The 16,571-nt window shown below is 35.7% G+C and overlaps 1 protein-coding gene across 13 annotated transcripts in view; it reads right to left on the minus strand.

Annotated features, from left to right (window-relative positions):
- LOC135208471 (trichohyalin-like) overlaps window positions 1–16,571 on the minus strand; it is a 555,144-nt gene that overhangs the window by 19,921 nt on the left and 518,652 nt on the right. For 11 of the 13 annotated variants that reach the window (XM_064240688.1, XM_064240686.1, XM_064240687.1 and 8 more), the window contains 3 exons: window positions 12,845–13,015; window positions 5,377–5,469; window positions 2,200–2,367 (listed from right to left, as the gene is read on the minus strand). In XM_064240688.1, coding sequence (XP_064096758.1) covers window positions 2,200–2,367; window positions 5,377–5,469; window positions 12,845–13,015 — 432 coding nt within the window. The remainder of the gene's footprint in view (window positions 1–2,199; window positions 2,368–5,376; window positions 5,470–12,844; window positions 13,016–16,571) is intronic. The other 2 variants (XM_064240689.1, XM_064240690.1) reach the window with 1 other exon arrangement.

Raw genomic sequence — 16,571 nt, forward strand, 5'->3', positions numbered from 1 at the left:
TTTACCCTGAGAGTTGAAGTTGTTTGTCAAAAATCACAAACCTACTTTCTATGCATTATGCAGCACACTTGTCATTTTATGAGCTGCCGACTACGTCTAAATCCTCGACAAAAATATTTTGATAGCTTTCAGGGTAGCATAGTAGATCGGAATCTCTGAATCTATACATATGTAAAGGAAAGAAGTCAAGATGAAGTAAAAATATTTTTATATATATATTTTGAAAAAATGATCATACTCTACTTTATTAATTTGAGATTTTCTTTACCTTTCCACGTGCAATGCAATAGCCAAGGGAGATTATTTCTCTTTCATTCAAAACAAAATAGGAAACACGTTTCATCAAAAAAGAGAAGTAACGTTCCTTCTGTTTCCATTCAATACGACGCTATTCATAAAGTTTCCCATTTTCCTCAAAACACTTTCGTCTAAATGGGCCCCTCATTGGGGATAGTACGTTGGTAAACAAAGTAGGTATTTCCTTAGGGATTTTTTTATAACAGGTTTTTTTCCCTCATTTTTACTCTATTTTGTCCAAAGTAATATCTACATTTCATTTTTGAACTTTTAAAAGGATTTTCATTCTATTTTCATTTTACCATATAAGGTAAACTGCTTATACTGTACCTTTATATAAAGAAACGGTATATATTTATTAATATTCTTGGGGAAAGGCCATACTATGATAACAGGTTCGAAGATAGTCTTATTAAATTTGGGGATCACCTGAAGAAAAGCGACCCCAACACACGCTGAGGTCGCTTTTCTTCAGGTGGAAAATATTGGGGTCGCTTTTCTTCAGGTGGAAAATATTGGGGTCGCTTTTCTTAAGGTGAGGAATTAACAGGGGTTACAGTAAGGCCGTGGCGGAACGGCGCTTCGCGCCTTATCCGCATATTTAAAGATTCTTGGCAAGCTTGGTATGTTCTGGCAAGAGGTAATGTTGCGCTGCGCGCGCTAGCCACAGGGATTTCAGTAGGTTTGATTTTTTTTGTACTGAAATTGCAAGACAATACGCTTTTAATTAACTATTGTTTGTGTTTTTAACAAATGTTTAATAAAGTAGTTTTTAATGAATATATATCTATATTTTTTTCTCCTTTTTTCTATAATATTATGAGCTAAAGTGGGTCACCTGAAGATTGGAGACACCAACAAGCAGGGGTCGTTTATCTTTAGGTGGAAAATATTTGGGTCGCTTTTCTTCAGGAGGAAAATATTGGGGTCGATTTTCTTCAGGAGAGGTATTAAGGGTCGCTAATCTTCAGGCGATCCAAATTTGGCTTTCCAAACTCCTGTCGCCTTAGTTTGTTGGCTGATGGATATTCGTCCTATTAAGTTTTAAAATATTCACTATGTATAACTACATCCGTTAGGATGCCTTCCTCTGATTTTTTTTTTTGGGGGGGGGCCGGGGAGGGGGGTGGCGAGGAGATATCATATAAGGTAAACCCTAGCTATTAGCCGATAATTTAAATTATGAAGAAAAAGTCCAACGACGATGAAATATATGGTGTTGTTCTTCAGCTTTAACTAGTCTTTTTTTTTTTTTTTTTTTTTTTTTTTTTTTTTTTTTTTTTTTTTGTTTTTTTTTTTTTTTTTTTTTTTTTTTTTTTTTTTTTTTTTTTTGTATTTCTTAATGTACAAGGGTAATTCTGATCTTTTTTTTTTTTTAGATAATATGAAATTGGTCATCCATATCAAATCTTTTAAATCTCAGAGCAATGAGACTAGTAAAGCTTTCCCTTAAAATAATGAACCATTGGTGTCACACTATTACAAGTCAGGTAGTGAACCAATTTCAAATGATTTGGCAAGATTTGAATATTTGTCACTATCCCTAAATGATTAAATGCGCATAAGTCCACAAAGTTTTTAAACACTAGTATTTCTTGTATTTTAATAGTTCTGATCTCTGTAAAATAATAGTCTTTTTTGAACCTGTTTACATTTATGCCTGGAAAGACATTATTACTCAGTCTTCTCACCGTCTGTTTCCATAAAATTAGACAAGAAGGCTTACTTATAGTTTTGAATAGCCATTTTCAACATCAATAAAACTAACAGATCTCTTTAATTATTATTTTCTTCTTTACCTTGCTCAACACTGACCACTGAATCTTTGACGCTAACTTAAACTCTATATATACATAACGTACAGCTCCACAATCCTAAAGGACCCTCATCTTATTTGCTCACCTCCTTTGCCATCTCCTCCTGGCGGAGCTCCCAAGACTGCTTCAGCGCCCTGATTTCTTGTTCCTTCTGGACTTTCATAGATTCAACGGCTAGGTGCTTTTCTTCGGCGTGAAGGTCATCTAGTTCGGCTTTCAAGCGGGAACACTCTGTCCTCAGTTTGTCTTCCCACTAAAAGAAAAAGAGTACATAATGCAATTTGTTATTTATAGTATTGTAATTTCAAACAGTTACAAGGACATTTGGTGACCAGAAACATAGCGATCTCGTGAAGGATGGAGAAATATCTTAAAGTTGTCAAAAACTACATGGAAGAAAATATTTCCCCCGAATTTACATATCTATGGAATTCGGAAAATTTTCAAGAAAAACAGTAACTTCTCGAGAGAATCAGCAATTACGTATCAGCAGTAATTTTCCCATAAGCACCAGAAGCAGCATCAAATCCTTCTTTTCTTCAAAAGCATAAAGAAATCTCAATACTGAAAGAAAGTTTAACGATAAGGCTGTCAGAGAATGCATGTAATACGATAATCACTAATATCAACTATTGTATGATTGGTGCAGAGATTAGTAAATGAACTACATAATAGATGTTAAATAAAAATCTAGACAATAGAAAAATAAAAAACGGAAGCTTTAGGAACGCAACCAAAAAGAAAAAGAGTTGTGAAGTTTTCAAGCTAACAGTTTCCCTAAAAGAATCGGATTCTGGCGGTGAACAAAACGTCTGTCCATTACTATCAAACGTGCACTGCTGTTTCAGTTCTTAAAACAAAACAACTCTTGAGAGTGACAGGGTTTTATTTCTTTTTTCTCCTAAGGTTAAGGAGGCAAGGAAAATATCTTTGTAAGAAAGCCAAATGGGTCTGTAAATGATTTTATATGGATATTCGGCGCTTCTCAACTATTTTCTGGTGAAAAAAGATCGATTAAATTTTCCTACCCTTTTATGCGTCAATATTATTTTTCTTCCTCACGTTTTAGTTTTTTACTTTATTTCCTTAATATTAATACCTTACAATTTAAGGGACAATTGTGTTGATTATCACATTGAGAATAAAAGAAATAACTGGCAACGCATAAAGTTAAAGAAAAAACAAACTAAACAATCTATTAGGATGAATAAAGGTTTATTTTAAGAAAAAAATAAAATTCATAAAATGTTAATAAATACAAGCGAATACAAGTTGAAGACGACTAACAGCCGGGTTGGGGAATCATGTCCAAATATTTTCTATTTGTACATTTTCAAAACTCCTCATCCTCATCATCTTTTTCATAGCAGTAAAGACAACAACAACCCAACGCACTTCAGCTGTCTGCCTGATACCCAAACTGCGGTCATAGCTTTAAACTTTGTCGGGATACAGTTTTAATCTGATTCCAGCTCCTGTGATTGCATAAAGTTTGCGAAACTAAAAAGTTAATCTCGTAAACTTTTATTTATTTATGCATTTTCACTACTTCATTTTTTTCAAAATAAAAAATAAAAAACTGCCTGAGGTGAAAAAGAAAATTTCTCAGATTACAGGATTCTCACGAGAATAAAAAGAGGCATCACTTATTAAATTTGACCGTTATGTATAATCATACCTCGATACACTTCAGTTATTACTCGTAATATCCTTTTTTCTTCTGCTCCCGAAATTAATCAATCAATCATTTCCTATGGTACACACTGGGATGCATAGGGCCTCAAATTAAACTTACATGAATTTAAACATTTTTGTCACGAGATGGCGAACTCTGAAACAACAATACAGCTAAACGACAAAATTGTAATTCCAGACGCCTCTACCTAGTCGAGGTTCTACCCTAACGTCGAGGTTCTACCCTAACCACCCTTTTTTTATGGCATATAACTTGACGGAGTTATAATCTGTCACGTCTATTGGTTTTTTACTGTCCACCCCAGCTGCGACCACACGACCACAACAATCGACTATCGGGCCCATTTGTACAATTCCCTTTTCGTCCGGTTCGGGATCTGGAACACTGGTTGTTCAATCGAGTGTAATACTTGCTCGCAAACTGAGATGTAATAAGACTATTAAGAATGTACAATTAACAGTTAAGCTACAACATTTCTTCCCCTTTATGATGCAAACAACAAAAACATGGATGAATATAAGAAATACAGAAACAAAAATCACATCTGGAGTTTTTATCTTTTCTACTCATTAGCGCTGTTATGAGTGAAAATAAAATGTGTTAGTGAGAAATAATGTACATTCAAAGATGTAAAAAAATGCTTCAGTTAACAATAGTACTTCAAATGTAATAATATGACACTTCAAGTTCAGAGTTCACAGTAAGGATTTAACATGAAGATATTTAGCTACAGTAACTGGCACCCATTTATCCAAACTAAAATAGTAAAAACTCTTATTTCTTGTTATCATATTAAATAAGCGCAGTCTCCACTAGGATTGACTGTACAGACCAAAAAAAACCCTCACGATAGTTTTCTCCCCCAAGGTACTGAAGTATAGAGTGAGTTATTTTTTAAACGTCCTCTTTAAATTGCCAATCATTCGGATACACTGAGGCTTGAAAATCAAATTCATGAAATAATACAAACACGAGCGTAAACAAAGTTATTTCATTGATTTAAGGCATTACCAACCAGTATCCTATTAACGCCGGGATGCTCGTATACAGCAAAACCGAAACTCCATTAATGGCACTTTTATCATGCGGATGCTGGCTGTGGTATTACGGTAAACTATTTTCCCTTTTTCATCAGTCACAGCAAGGAGTCACGATTAGTTTCAGACGCTTCTGAGCGCATAATTAGGCATCAGAATGCATGGAGTCTTTGACGGTAATTAAATTTATCGATTATATTTAAAGACCCTTACACAAAGCATACTAAATAACCTCAATCGCAGAAGTTTCCAATTTCCAATCTTTCTCATCGTTCATCATAAATCTTAAAATTCTATTAAAGTCCTTGGCTTAGAAAAAATTAAATAGTGAAACTAGCTACATAATCATAAACCACCACGCGAGAACAAACAGTAACTCTCTCTCTCTCTCTCTCTCTCTCTCTCTCTCTCTCTCTCTCTCTCTCTCGTCTCTCTCTCTCTCTCTCTCTCTCTCTCTCTCTCTCTCTCACAAACATTTGGAAACGACAATTTGGTCAAAGGTGTGTTTTCGAGAGAATTCAATACTCACCTCAGCGTTGAGTTCACTTTTCATCTTTTCCTGTTTCTGGCGGAACTCCGCTTCGGTATCGTCCGCGTGTCTCTTGTGACGATGGAGCGTGTTCTGTGAAAGAAAAATGTAGCCAATAAAATCCAGAAATATACAGTTGCGAAGGAAACATGAATCAACGGCATCAAGAGCTTCAATAACAACTCTTCGTTTGAACTTAATAGAAAAAACTGAAAAAGGCGAAAATTCACAAGCACAAGACACCAAAGATATTCATATGACATACTCTTGCACATTATAACACTGAGTTCCTTCTATATGCTTAAATCAGAGAAGGAACACAACAAACGCTAGAGGTGGCAGCGTAATTAAAGAAATCCAAGAAACAGATGATATATTCGATAAGGGCCACCTCATTTCTAAAGTATTTCAACGAAAGCGATCATATTTGAGCTCATTTCATAAGCGAAACACTCTATGTCTGAATTGGAGTGCCAAACTTTTGTACTTTTTCATCAGTGGCTCAGCCATCATTACCACACACGCACACACACTATATAAATACATACATGTATAATCTTAACTCTGATTAGAGCATGAACCCGATGTGCAAAAATCCTGTAAAGTAGCCTGCTATCTACACTTTGAACAGCCCGTCTACAATCGGCCTGTAACTCTCCCAAGTTTGTCATCCTCCGTGAATGGAGAGGTAAAGTCATGAATATAGGAGTTTTATTGGGAGAGAGTACACTAAATGCGAGTTACAGAGTAACTACGATGGAGACTAGGTCCGGTATTTGAAATGTGGAGATCGTCTTCCTTACATACAGTTCTCATTCTTCACGTGGTATTTTTCAAAACCAGTTTTGCCGAGACTCTGCTAAACATGATCACGTCTCGAGGAATACCTGAACACAAGTCGTACACCACTTTTCAGTTACCGGACCTAGTCTCAATCGAAGTTGCTCAGTTATTCACAACTTATGTATTCATTCCCCGTAAAAGAACCATATTCAATGATTGTTTAACTTTCTGTTTGCATGACAAACACCTTTGAGTTATTGGATAAATGAGGTAATACCGAAAAAGTATTTGCCTGAAACCCTCACGTTTAACATGACTTACCAGCACGTACTTACTCCAACATACTACTATAAACAACTAACTTTCATATTTCTAATATCTATACTTTCCAGCTTCGCTATAGCCATTTTGTTATAAAGTTACATTAGTAAGCAACCACTGCATCTCAAGTCTTTTTCACCATCCTTAGCAGTTTCTCTTTGCTATCAGCAAACAAACCGGATTCACCAGAATTGTCAACCCATCCACACTCCATTAACACCTTTTCCCATCTTAGAAGGTTTCACCTCCATCTCCTAACCTTCACTGACCTCTTTTATGATTCCATCCACTAAAAATATTATGCAGTCTGGAGCCAACTTTTTCATTAAAACTGCCACTCTCCCATCAAAATTCTTGACACATGCTTTGCTACAAACATGGAAAGTTTTAATTGCTTTCAACAAATTACCTTCTACACCATGAACCCCCAACGCCCCGCGCAATGCATATTTATTCATTCCTACCTAAGCTTTCTCTACATTCGTTTGGGTCATGCCCAACTTTCCATACTTTGTTCTCAAACTTCACACAACTGTAATCTGTGCAATACTTTTTTTTCCTGTTTTGGTCTAAGCCCTACTGTTTCTTTTCATCCTGCAAATCTTCTGTTTCAATCTAACTTTCTTAAACAAAACCTCATAATTTTTAAAGGCACCGATGCACCGCTGTCGCTTTTCATTTTATGTACAGGAACAATGATCTCCTTCATCTATTCCTTAGTAACTCCCTATCGTTCAGGTATACCGCTTGCATATTGCTAGGCTAATCAGTTATTATGCTATCCTCATTCTGCTGCGGGACCTTAATGATCAGATTGCGACCTGAACAGTCGTCTCCAGAATCATTCTAACATATATGGTAACCCCTTCAACTACTGAAGCGTTCATATCTGTTTCCCTGCAATTTTATATTATTATATATGATAATTCCATTTGCCAATTACCCTTTTAGCACATTTATTTTATCCCAAAAAAGAATTTTGCTAATAAGAATAATTATCCAAACTCAACTCTGAATCTACTAATTATGACTTAACTACAACTTCTTTCGAACTCATTATGCTCTTGCTAATATCTTTCATTCTGTTACATTCCACTATACAAACTTCTGTTTTTTGCATTAGTAATATGAGCACTTTCCTCCTTTATTTTGTTAATATCTTTTCCTCACCTCACCACACACATCATTTACCTCTCCTCACTATATATATATATATATATTATATACTTCTAGGGCACAATTTTTCACGGATACAACATTCATTGAATAGAATGGCTTTCTCACTGTTAACCAGCTTTTTTGAAATTGCTTCATATTTTCTAATTATTTTCTTTACTTCATTGTTCAGGTTACTAATGGACACATAATGGGGTTCTTCCATTTACTCCAGTATTTTTACACGCGACAGCTGTTTCGTCAACCTATACGTATTGACGTTTTCAAGCGTACTGATACAAATATGTTGTTGTTGTTTTTGATTTAGCTGACCTTGTGTCAGCACGGGCTCTTGCTCACAGAGCAGCCCGTAACATACAAATATGAGCCTACATGCGTTTTGTGACGTCATGAGGACGGAAAGGTAGTACAATTGCCAGATACCTAGTTTTAAGTATTTACAAAAGACTATAGTGGAACATAAAATAAGACATAAATAAATATGTTAACAACAGAAATTATATAAAAAAGTTGAAAGTAAGTTATTATATACACATTATACATAAATATATATTAATTACATATATGTTTAATTCACTGAAAGTCAGTGTGCGCTCCTGTCCGCGTGTGGGGGTTTTGTCCCACGCGGTTGAAGGTCTGCCTCCTACATGTAGGCTCATATTTGTATCAGTACGCTTGAAAACGTCAATACGTATAGGTTGACGAAACAGCTGTCGCGTGTAAAAATACTGGAGTTAATGGAAGAACCCCATTATGTGTCCATTAGTAACCTGAACAATGAAGTAAAGAAAATAATTAGAAAATATGAAGCAATTTCAAAAAAGCTGGTTAACAGTGAGAAAGCCATTCTATTCAATGAATGTTGTATATATATATATATATATATATATATATATATATATATATATATATGTGTGTGTGTGTGTGTGTGTGTATGTATATGTATGTATACGTATGTGTGTGTGTTCAGATTACTATTCTAAGAGATAATACCAGAGGTAGTAAAACGGGAGAACTCATTAAATAAATGAAGCCACAGTAAAAATGTAATTTCAGGCGTCGCTCTTCTTTGTCGGTGTCCACCATCGCTGTTACACTGAGGTGACGACAGCAGAATACATTTTGACATTTGCGAAGCAAAACAATGGTCTTGTATATCATACGTGTTTATGTTCCAGCGCGTTGGTTCATGAGTAGATGCCTATTCTCTACACATACACACACACACACACACACACACAGACACACACACAGATAGATAGATAGAGAGAGAGAGAGAGAGAGAGAAGCGAAGGTGATCAAACACACAGACAAGAGAAAAATCACCGAAGGACAACTCAGCTATTTATAGCAACGAGGTAAAATAGTAACTTTGTCATCATTTACATACTCTTTTCGCCTATTTACTCTGCTCCAGGAATAGCAAAGGGCAGTAAGGCTGTACGTTACATGGAATCTCTCTCTCTCTCTATAAATATATATATATATATATATATATATATATATATATATATATATATATATATACCGTACCTAATTGCTGTTCGTACAACAATTTCATATAATTCACGTTTACCCCTAAAACTAGTTCTTCACCACATGAGATGCCAGACACCCTGCTTCACTTTTCTCATCTTGCCTGAGCTCTGTGCTATATTATGTCCATCTCATTTCCATTATTTTTCCATATATTAACTTATCTATCCCTAACAGTATTTTTCTTTGCAAACTATATTTTAAGTTTTAAAAACAATACACGGGATACACTTCAAGTACTCTTTCTCCAATCTCCTGTCGTATATGGCCCTTCTCCACCAATAACATTTTGTCTCCACATCCGATCCTACTACAGAAAAGCAATATAATAATATGTGAAGAAAGCATGACCAGGGTGCCTGATCCCTTAAGCCCACTGGTGCACTCCAACGATGACGAGAACAAATTGACGCTTCTCAGTGAAGATCCGTTGTGCAATCCATGCATTTCTGGTATTTTCTCCTGCCATAACTCTTGCATAAAATCCTGCACTCTCTATTTCTCGTCCATACAGGAGCTTCCATAACTCAGCTAGAAGCCCATCATACATCATCATGTTCCCGTTCCGCGTCCCTCTTTGTGCCTTCTCCACCTCCCCTTAGGTGGTCTTAATGCTCGTTGGATAAAAACGGTATTCTTTCAGCATTACGGTTCTCATTATTCACGGACTTACCCAGTTTATATGCGACTAATCATCCATTTACGAGAAATCCGTCGTTTCTTTGCGATAGGGTGTGATTATTTTGTGTTCCTTTACGTAACACGGTTTCTCTGTTTTCGTATGCCTCATCTAATACCCGTCCATCTGCTCTTGCTGTCAATCAGTCTCCTAACCTCCTATTTTGTTTGATTTGAAAGCTTTTTCATCTGAACGCCTTTCAGGTGCCTCTCTACTTTTTTTTTCCGTCATGAAATCATCCTTCTGGCAAATGAAATCTCTGCCGCCGCAATGTTTTACATTTTAGTTTTTTTTTTTTTAAGACGTCCTCTCAGGTTCTGCAGTCCACACATTCTCTCTCTCTCTCTCTCTCTCTCTCTCTCTCTCTCTCTCTCTCTCTCTCTCAAACCTTTGATCTTTGGCGCTGTTCCCACATTTGTAAACTCCCCGTGGTTCTTGATTAGGTAATCTACCACCATCAACCATCACTCTATGGTGTGTATCCATTCTCAGTCCATTGATCACCTTGCAAGATACAACTCATTCGTTAAGCAAAATTCCATCCCTTTTTATGTATCAATCAACTTGGCGAGGAAATTATTAAATTAATACGATATGCCATTATAAGTCTCTGTTAATTCGATGGGTTTAACAAGAGGGCTGGGGGTATAGTTTGATTGGATTTCTTTCCGTAACGTTGACAAAGCAGAGAGGAAACGTAGTTTACTTGTTACTCTTCCGCTTTGTTTTTTATTGATCATTTTTGAATGAACACCAAAACGAATTTAGAAGGGAAAGGGGATACTGTCATCTGCAAATACCAATATGGACTTATAAGATTTTGGAACAACAAATATAAAGATGTTTTTGTCTGTAAGCTTGTGTACGTAATAGGTAAATGTCGTTTTCATAGGCGTCCATTTATCTGTGTTCGTCTTCAGTTTACAAGTCATGTACTTTAGGCACCTCTCAGCTTGGCAAATTAAAAAGAGCTTTTCGATTCCTTCCAGATATATACTTAGCTCTCACAAATTACAAGCAGTCCTGACTTCCGTGCAGCTGCAGAATCTCTCTCTTGCTCTCCTCTTTCAAACACTTTCTTTCATTACCACTTTAACAGCTGCCAATATCAGTGGCCTTCCTCTTATCCTTACAGCTCATTGAAGTTACGAAGTCAAAATACATCCTGATCTTTTCCCACTTCTATACCGCACCATTCACTATCACATCTATAAATTCTAACACAAATTTAATTTTCATAAAAAAAATCCTGTCAAATCAATTACAGAGTGCCCTACACACTATAAATTACTTCACAGCTTAGCTTTCCCATACAAAAATGGAAGAAACTGCCACTAATAAAGATAACCTTTTCTTTTTGAGGAAAGGAAATGCTGCTCTGAGGAGCGAGCGAAGAATATCTGTTCTTTCCTTTAAGACGCAAAACGGATGGATCCCACATCAAACTTAATGGCTCGAATTCATTCTGGAATTTATAAAGTGCTGAGGCTTTTTCACCGCAATGATGCAAATTCCGAATTGGAAAGTTTCAGTAGACTCATCAGAAAAGGGAAATCTCTCAAAAACTTGATATTCCTGATGAGGAAACTGAAAGGAACATTGAATAAAATAAGAATTTTTAATTAAAGGACCGATGGATAATATAATGAACAGTTTGATAGTCATGAGCATCCGCATCCCGTTGATAGCCTTATTTAGACCCTGGTATTGCTTACGTGAAGTCTGACGATCGAAAATAGCCGTTTGCGAATCACAGATGAAATTAATTATTCCCGATTTCACTTTATATACTGGAAAATCGTGCGTTATGAAATATGTCCAATAAAATTTACTATTAAATTCAACGGAATAAATGTAACTGGTAGAGCATCAAACATGTTTTTGATCCGAGTTTTGTAATCTGTTGAAAATATGAAGTCTGTGAAGATATAAAAAAGTAATATTCATTGAATGTGCAATGATTTTAACAGACAACCTTGACCAAATAATCTGGACATTCCTTTATGTGCGAGCAAGAGATATGAGGCACTGAACAGAATGTGATATAAATTTGCAGACATATTGACTAGGTAATCGTTTCAAAAATATTTAACACCTGGAAAAAATAATCTCAAAATTGACGGCGTGTAACTACGGAAATCATCTCATCTCGAAGCAGGTTTCTCTCACGAAGGTCCCTTAGTCAGTATATCTGCCCAATTTAATCTAATTTACCAAATTTTGATATTTTTTTTAGCTTAATGACGAGAAATTCATTTAAGTAGGACTGCTCTCTACTGAATATTTTTGTTTTGTATCTTAAGTCATAACTAGCAATGCGACCACTTACGAAACGTATGTAATAAGTTTTTGTGATGGGGCAAAGGGATGTATGCTTTGTGAATATTTAAGAAGTCTCAAGACAAGAAAATATCGGTAGTATATAATTAGAATATCACGTTAAAAAAGGTTTAGTTTTGCAGGATAACATAATTTTGAAGCTGGTATACAAAATTTCAAATTACGATTCTGTCCCGGTCATAACCGGCGACGTTAGAATAAGTTCATTAAGAACCTTTATTGACATATAAATGCTAAAGGTTAGCCTTGAATGATTTTTTTTATTTAATTGCAAGGTTTTGAGGAACAGTATGTTTCTTTTGGAAATACTGCATAATAATGTTAAAAATGCTACTCTATAAAATCTCAAAACAATTTTTTTGATAACAGTGACATAATTTTCATCTGCTTAAATATAAATTTTTGCATAATGAAATTCTAATACTTATAATGTGTTAGATAATGATGATACGATTGTGTATTAGATCAACTCGATAGCTGCTGTGCTTATTCTGAAAAATAATTACAGGAATGCCCCTGGGACATTCTACAATGGGATACACACACTCTCTCTCTCTCTCTCTCTCTCTCTCTCTCTCTCTCTCTCTCTCTCTCTCTCTCTCTCTGTCTAATCTACATTGGTCTTTCTCTCACCTGTCGACTAGGCTGAGCCTTCTTGAGGCCCCTGACCTCCTCCTCGAGTATCTTCTCTCTCATCTTGAGGCGTTCCATCTCTCGAGCCGAGGCCCTGAGAGCCTTCTGGAGCTCATGGGTCACGCCTCTAAGCTGGATGGCCTCTGCTTCGTAGCTCTTCAGGTGACCCACCTCAAAAAGGGGAACACCAGGTTCAAGCAGGGTCAAGCAATTCAAGAGAAATCCATGAAGGTTAGGCAAGGTCATTCAGAGAAGCATAGAAGATTATATCTAGATATAAAGTAGGTGAATCGCCCTGGTATGTCGCAGTGTGTAGGCGAATAAATGTGATTATGGTGAGCCTTCTTTTTACTGTGAATTTCTATGAATTCATAAAGCGATTATATACATACATACATACATACTTACATACATATATACTATATATATATATATATATATATATATATATATATATATATATATATATAGGTATACACTTAGTTTTAATGGTATAACTGTGCAAAACTGTGTTTTACATGTATGGTATATTGCTCATGCATATATGCACAAATGTATAAGGTCAAATACAGTAAATTTCAATATATATCCATATAAAGCTGACGAAGCAGTTGCAGTACATATCCTATACACATATGGATGTATTTAGCTTCAAGTATATATACACCTTACAATCGAATTACCTCTTATATTTTGGAAATGTGTTCAGTATACATCTGCCAGCCATGATTTGAACCTATGGCTATTCTGTTCAATACAGAAGCAACAGTGGACGTACCCTTTAACAATCAACAAGCCTAGTGGAAAAACCCACTGTTGCTTCTACATCGAATCCAAAATGCATAAGTTTAAATCGTGGCCGGAGCAGATGCGTTTACCACATAGAATTTCCTTTTGGTTTACGTTATCTAAAGGTGCTATTCGATGTTAAGGGTATTTGTGATTTTATACTCAAGAGTTTGTAAAGAAAAAGCACTGTAAATTGCTAACAAAGCTATAATACACTTACACTCGCATATATATATTATATATATATATATATATAGATATATATATATATATATATATATATATATTAGTGTGTGCGTGTATAACAGATAGTTGAAATATACTGCATGACTCGATACAATAAGGTTCATTATTATTTCCAATTAAAGCTGTCTCCGCATTAATTAGTTTGTGGTCAACATTCTATTCCTACATTTCCTTCCTAAAGCGTATTTTAACCCATGATAAATTTACACACCTATTCAATTACGGCGTACATTATTTTGTGAGTATATCATACAATTTTCTTCAAAGGCTAGACCTTTGCTGAGCTTTGCTGATGGAAAAGGTATGTTATCCTTAATAAAATACAATTTATGACTGACTCGCACGACATTTTTAGTTGATCTCTCTCTCTCTCTCTCTCTCTCTCTCTCTCTCTCTCTCTCTTTCCGTAACCTTCTGTAAGGCTGTTCTCCGAGACTGTGTTGGTTGTTGATCTATGTGGCGGAGTGGAATGGAATGGAATATAAAATTTAGGCCAAAGGCCAAGCTCTGGGACCTATAAGGTCATTCAGTGCTGAGAGGGAATTTCAGAGTAACACGGTTTCAAAGGCGTAACTGGAGGAAGAACTCGTTGTTGCACTATGAAACAAGTGTTAGGAGAGGGTGGAGGGTGGAAAGTAAGATTGAAGAAAGAGAATATGAGCGGGGGTACGGTAAAAGATATAGGCCGAAGGGAAGCTGCAAAGAACCTTAGGTAATGGCTACAGCAGCCCGTGAGGCGCCCTAACGCCACTACCCCCCTCATGCAGCAACCTTCTTTTACAAATGTTCCCATTTGCGAAATCATAAACATGTCACCGGAAAAGGTTGGGAGATTAATTGATGCCCCTGTGAATTTACCTAAAACTCCGCATAAAGAAACATTCCTTATATAATGTACCCTATGGTCTCGTAAAAAGAAGTTCTTCCTCACATGAATGGAATACCGATGGGATTTCAGTTTCTATATTTCTGCCGTCGTTTTTTTTTTTTTTTTTTTTTTTTGTAAGGACCCGAACCCCTTTTGTAGCGACAATATATATAGTACAACCCCCTAAAGAGCAGATCCGATCTTTAGCATATTTCTATTTCCTCTGGAAACTCTCCTCGCTTTCACAATGGATACGGATTCTGATTAACATATCTACTTCCTTGATGTAACTGAGGAAGAACATTAAAGCCAGTTCTAACTTCGGCATCCTGCCAGATCACCATTATTGGAAAATGTTTGAATACTAAAGAAAATGGCACTGTCATCAATATATTTAGTCGAACTCTTCCGCATGAAACCATGTATTGATTGCCAGATGAGGATTTCTTTTAAGAAAGTCAAAAGTGAGGAAACCTATATTTATGCTTGTGCCCTGCCTTGTAACTCATTTTCATTACAGTAGCCCTGAATGAAGAGGCATACTTTTGCCTTCTGTTCTTTTATTTGATTATTATTTTGTATGCTCTACACATGATGTCAATGGAATGAGCATTATGCAATTTTTTTTAACAATGAACTGAAATAAAATTGTATGCATCATACATTTGCATTTTACTATTTTGTGTTACAGTAGCTGGTTTTAATAGTAGTTACCATCTGTTTTCACTTTCGCGTTTGTATCAGGCAGAGAACAAAATATTTCCTTGTGTAATGGAGGCTTTTTTATGATAAGGCTTTATGAACTCCTTTCTTGTTATATTCCAGGTAAAATCATTTCTCTTAATTTCTGCATGGTCACAGGTACCACGGCCAGTTTAATAGCAGGCGCATTAACTTTGGACACGAAGTCGCCAATTGACTCTTTCTTTCAGAGCTGCTTTCAGCAGCTATATGGATGGGTAAAAGTTAGGTCTTTCAACATTTACCTGGATGTACTGAACATGGAAATATTTTTTGGAAAATGTTATATGTTGATATAATCATTTTATATGATTTTTTGTTTCACCAAAATGTAAGTAATACCCATCGCATAAAATTCTCTATACAAATAATTTTTGTACTGGGATTTCATGGGTGTTTGTGTGTGTGTATTCTGCTGTCCAAGACATGATTTTTGTGCAATCACTGTTGTTCCTTTTCTTGACTAAAGAATGAGACAGTTTGATGTTCACACGAAGGAATCCAGGACCCAAGACAAAACTGATGAAGAGCAACTTTGAAAGTGAATACTGTAAAAAAAACTTATCTTTGGTCCTGACGTGCTGAGAAAGCAAATATCGAGGCTACTGAACAGGGGAAAATTATACCTATTTGAATGTTTTCAGTAAATCAAAAGACGTGGCTAAACGATGAAAACAAAGGAAAAGAATACCTATTAAACTATGCAAGAATAAGAGTGTTTTTTCTAGACAGCTCTCATGACGGATTCAAGCAGATATGACTATCCATTTAGACTAACCAGCGTGTAAAATTGTTCGAAATTAATAAATTGTCAAAATGTAATGAAATTTGTTTCAAAACTTATATGTGCACATATAAAGTTTCATAGGTTTTAAGGATCCAAAAGAAAACAGCAATTATCTCACAGTACACCGAAATAAAAATATCAAAACAAAACAGAACTGGTATCTACTTCGCCCACATGCCTGCTGAGGCAAATCCTCCAAAATGTCACACGATATCAAGGTAATATTTTTTTTTCTTATATATAACATTACTATTGTTCCAATAGTATTTCTGTTTATACAATATTTGGTAAACTAA

This window comes from Macrobrachium nipponense, chromosome 35 (genome assembly GCF_015104395.2).
Source record: "Macrobrachium nipponense isolate FS-2020 chromosome 35, ASM1510439v2, whole genome shotgun sequence".
NCBI lineage: Eukaryota > Metazoa > Arthropoda > Malacostraca > Decapoda > Palaemonidae > Macrobrachium > Macrobrachium nipponense.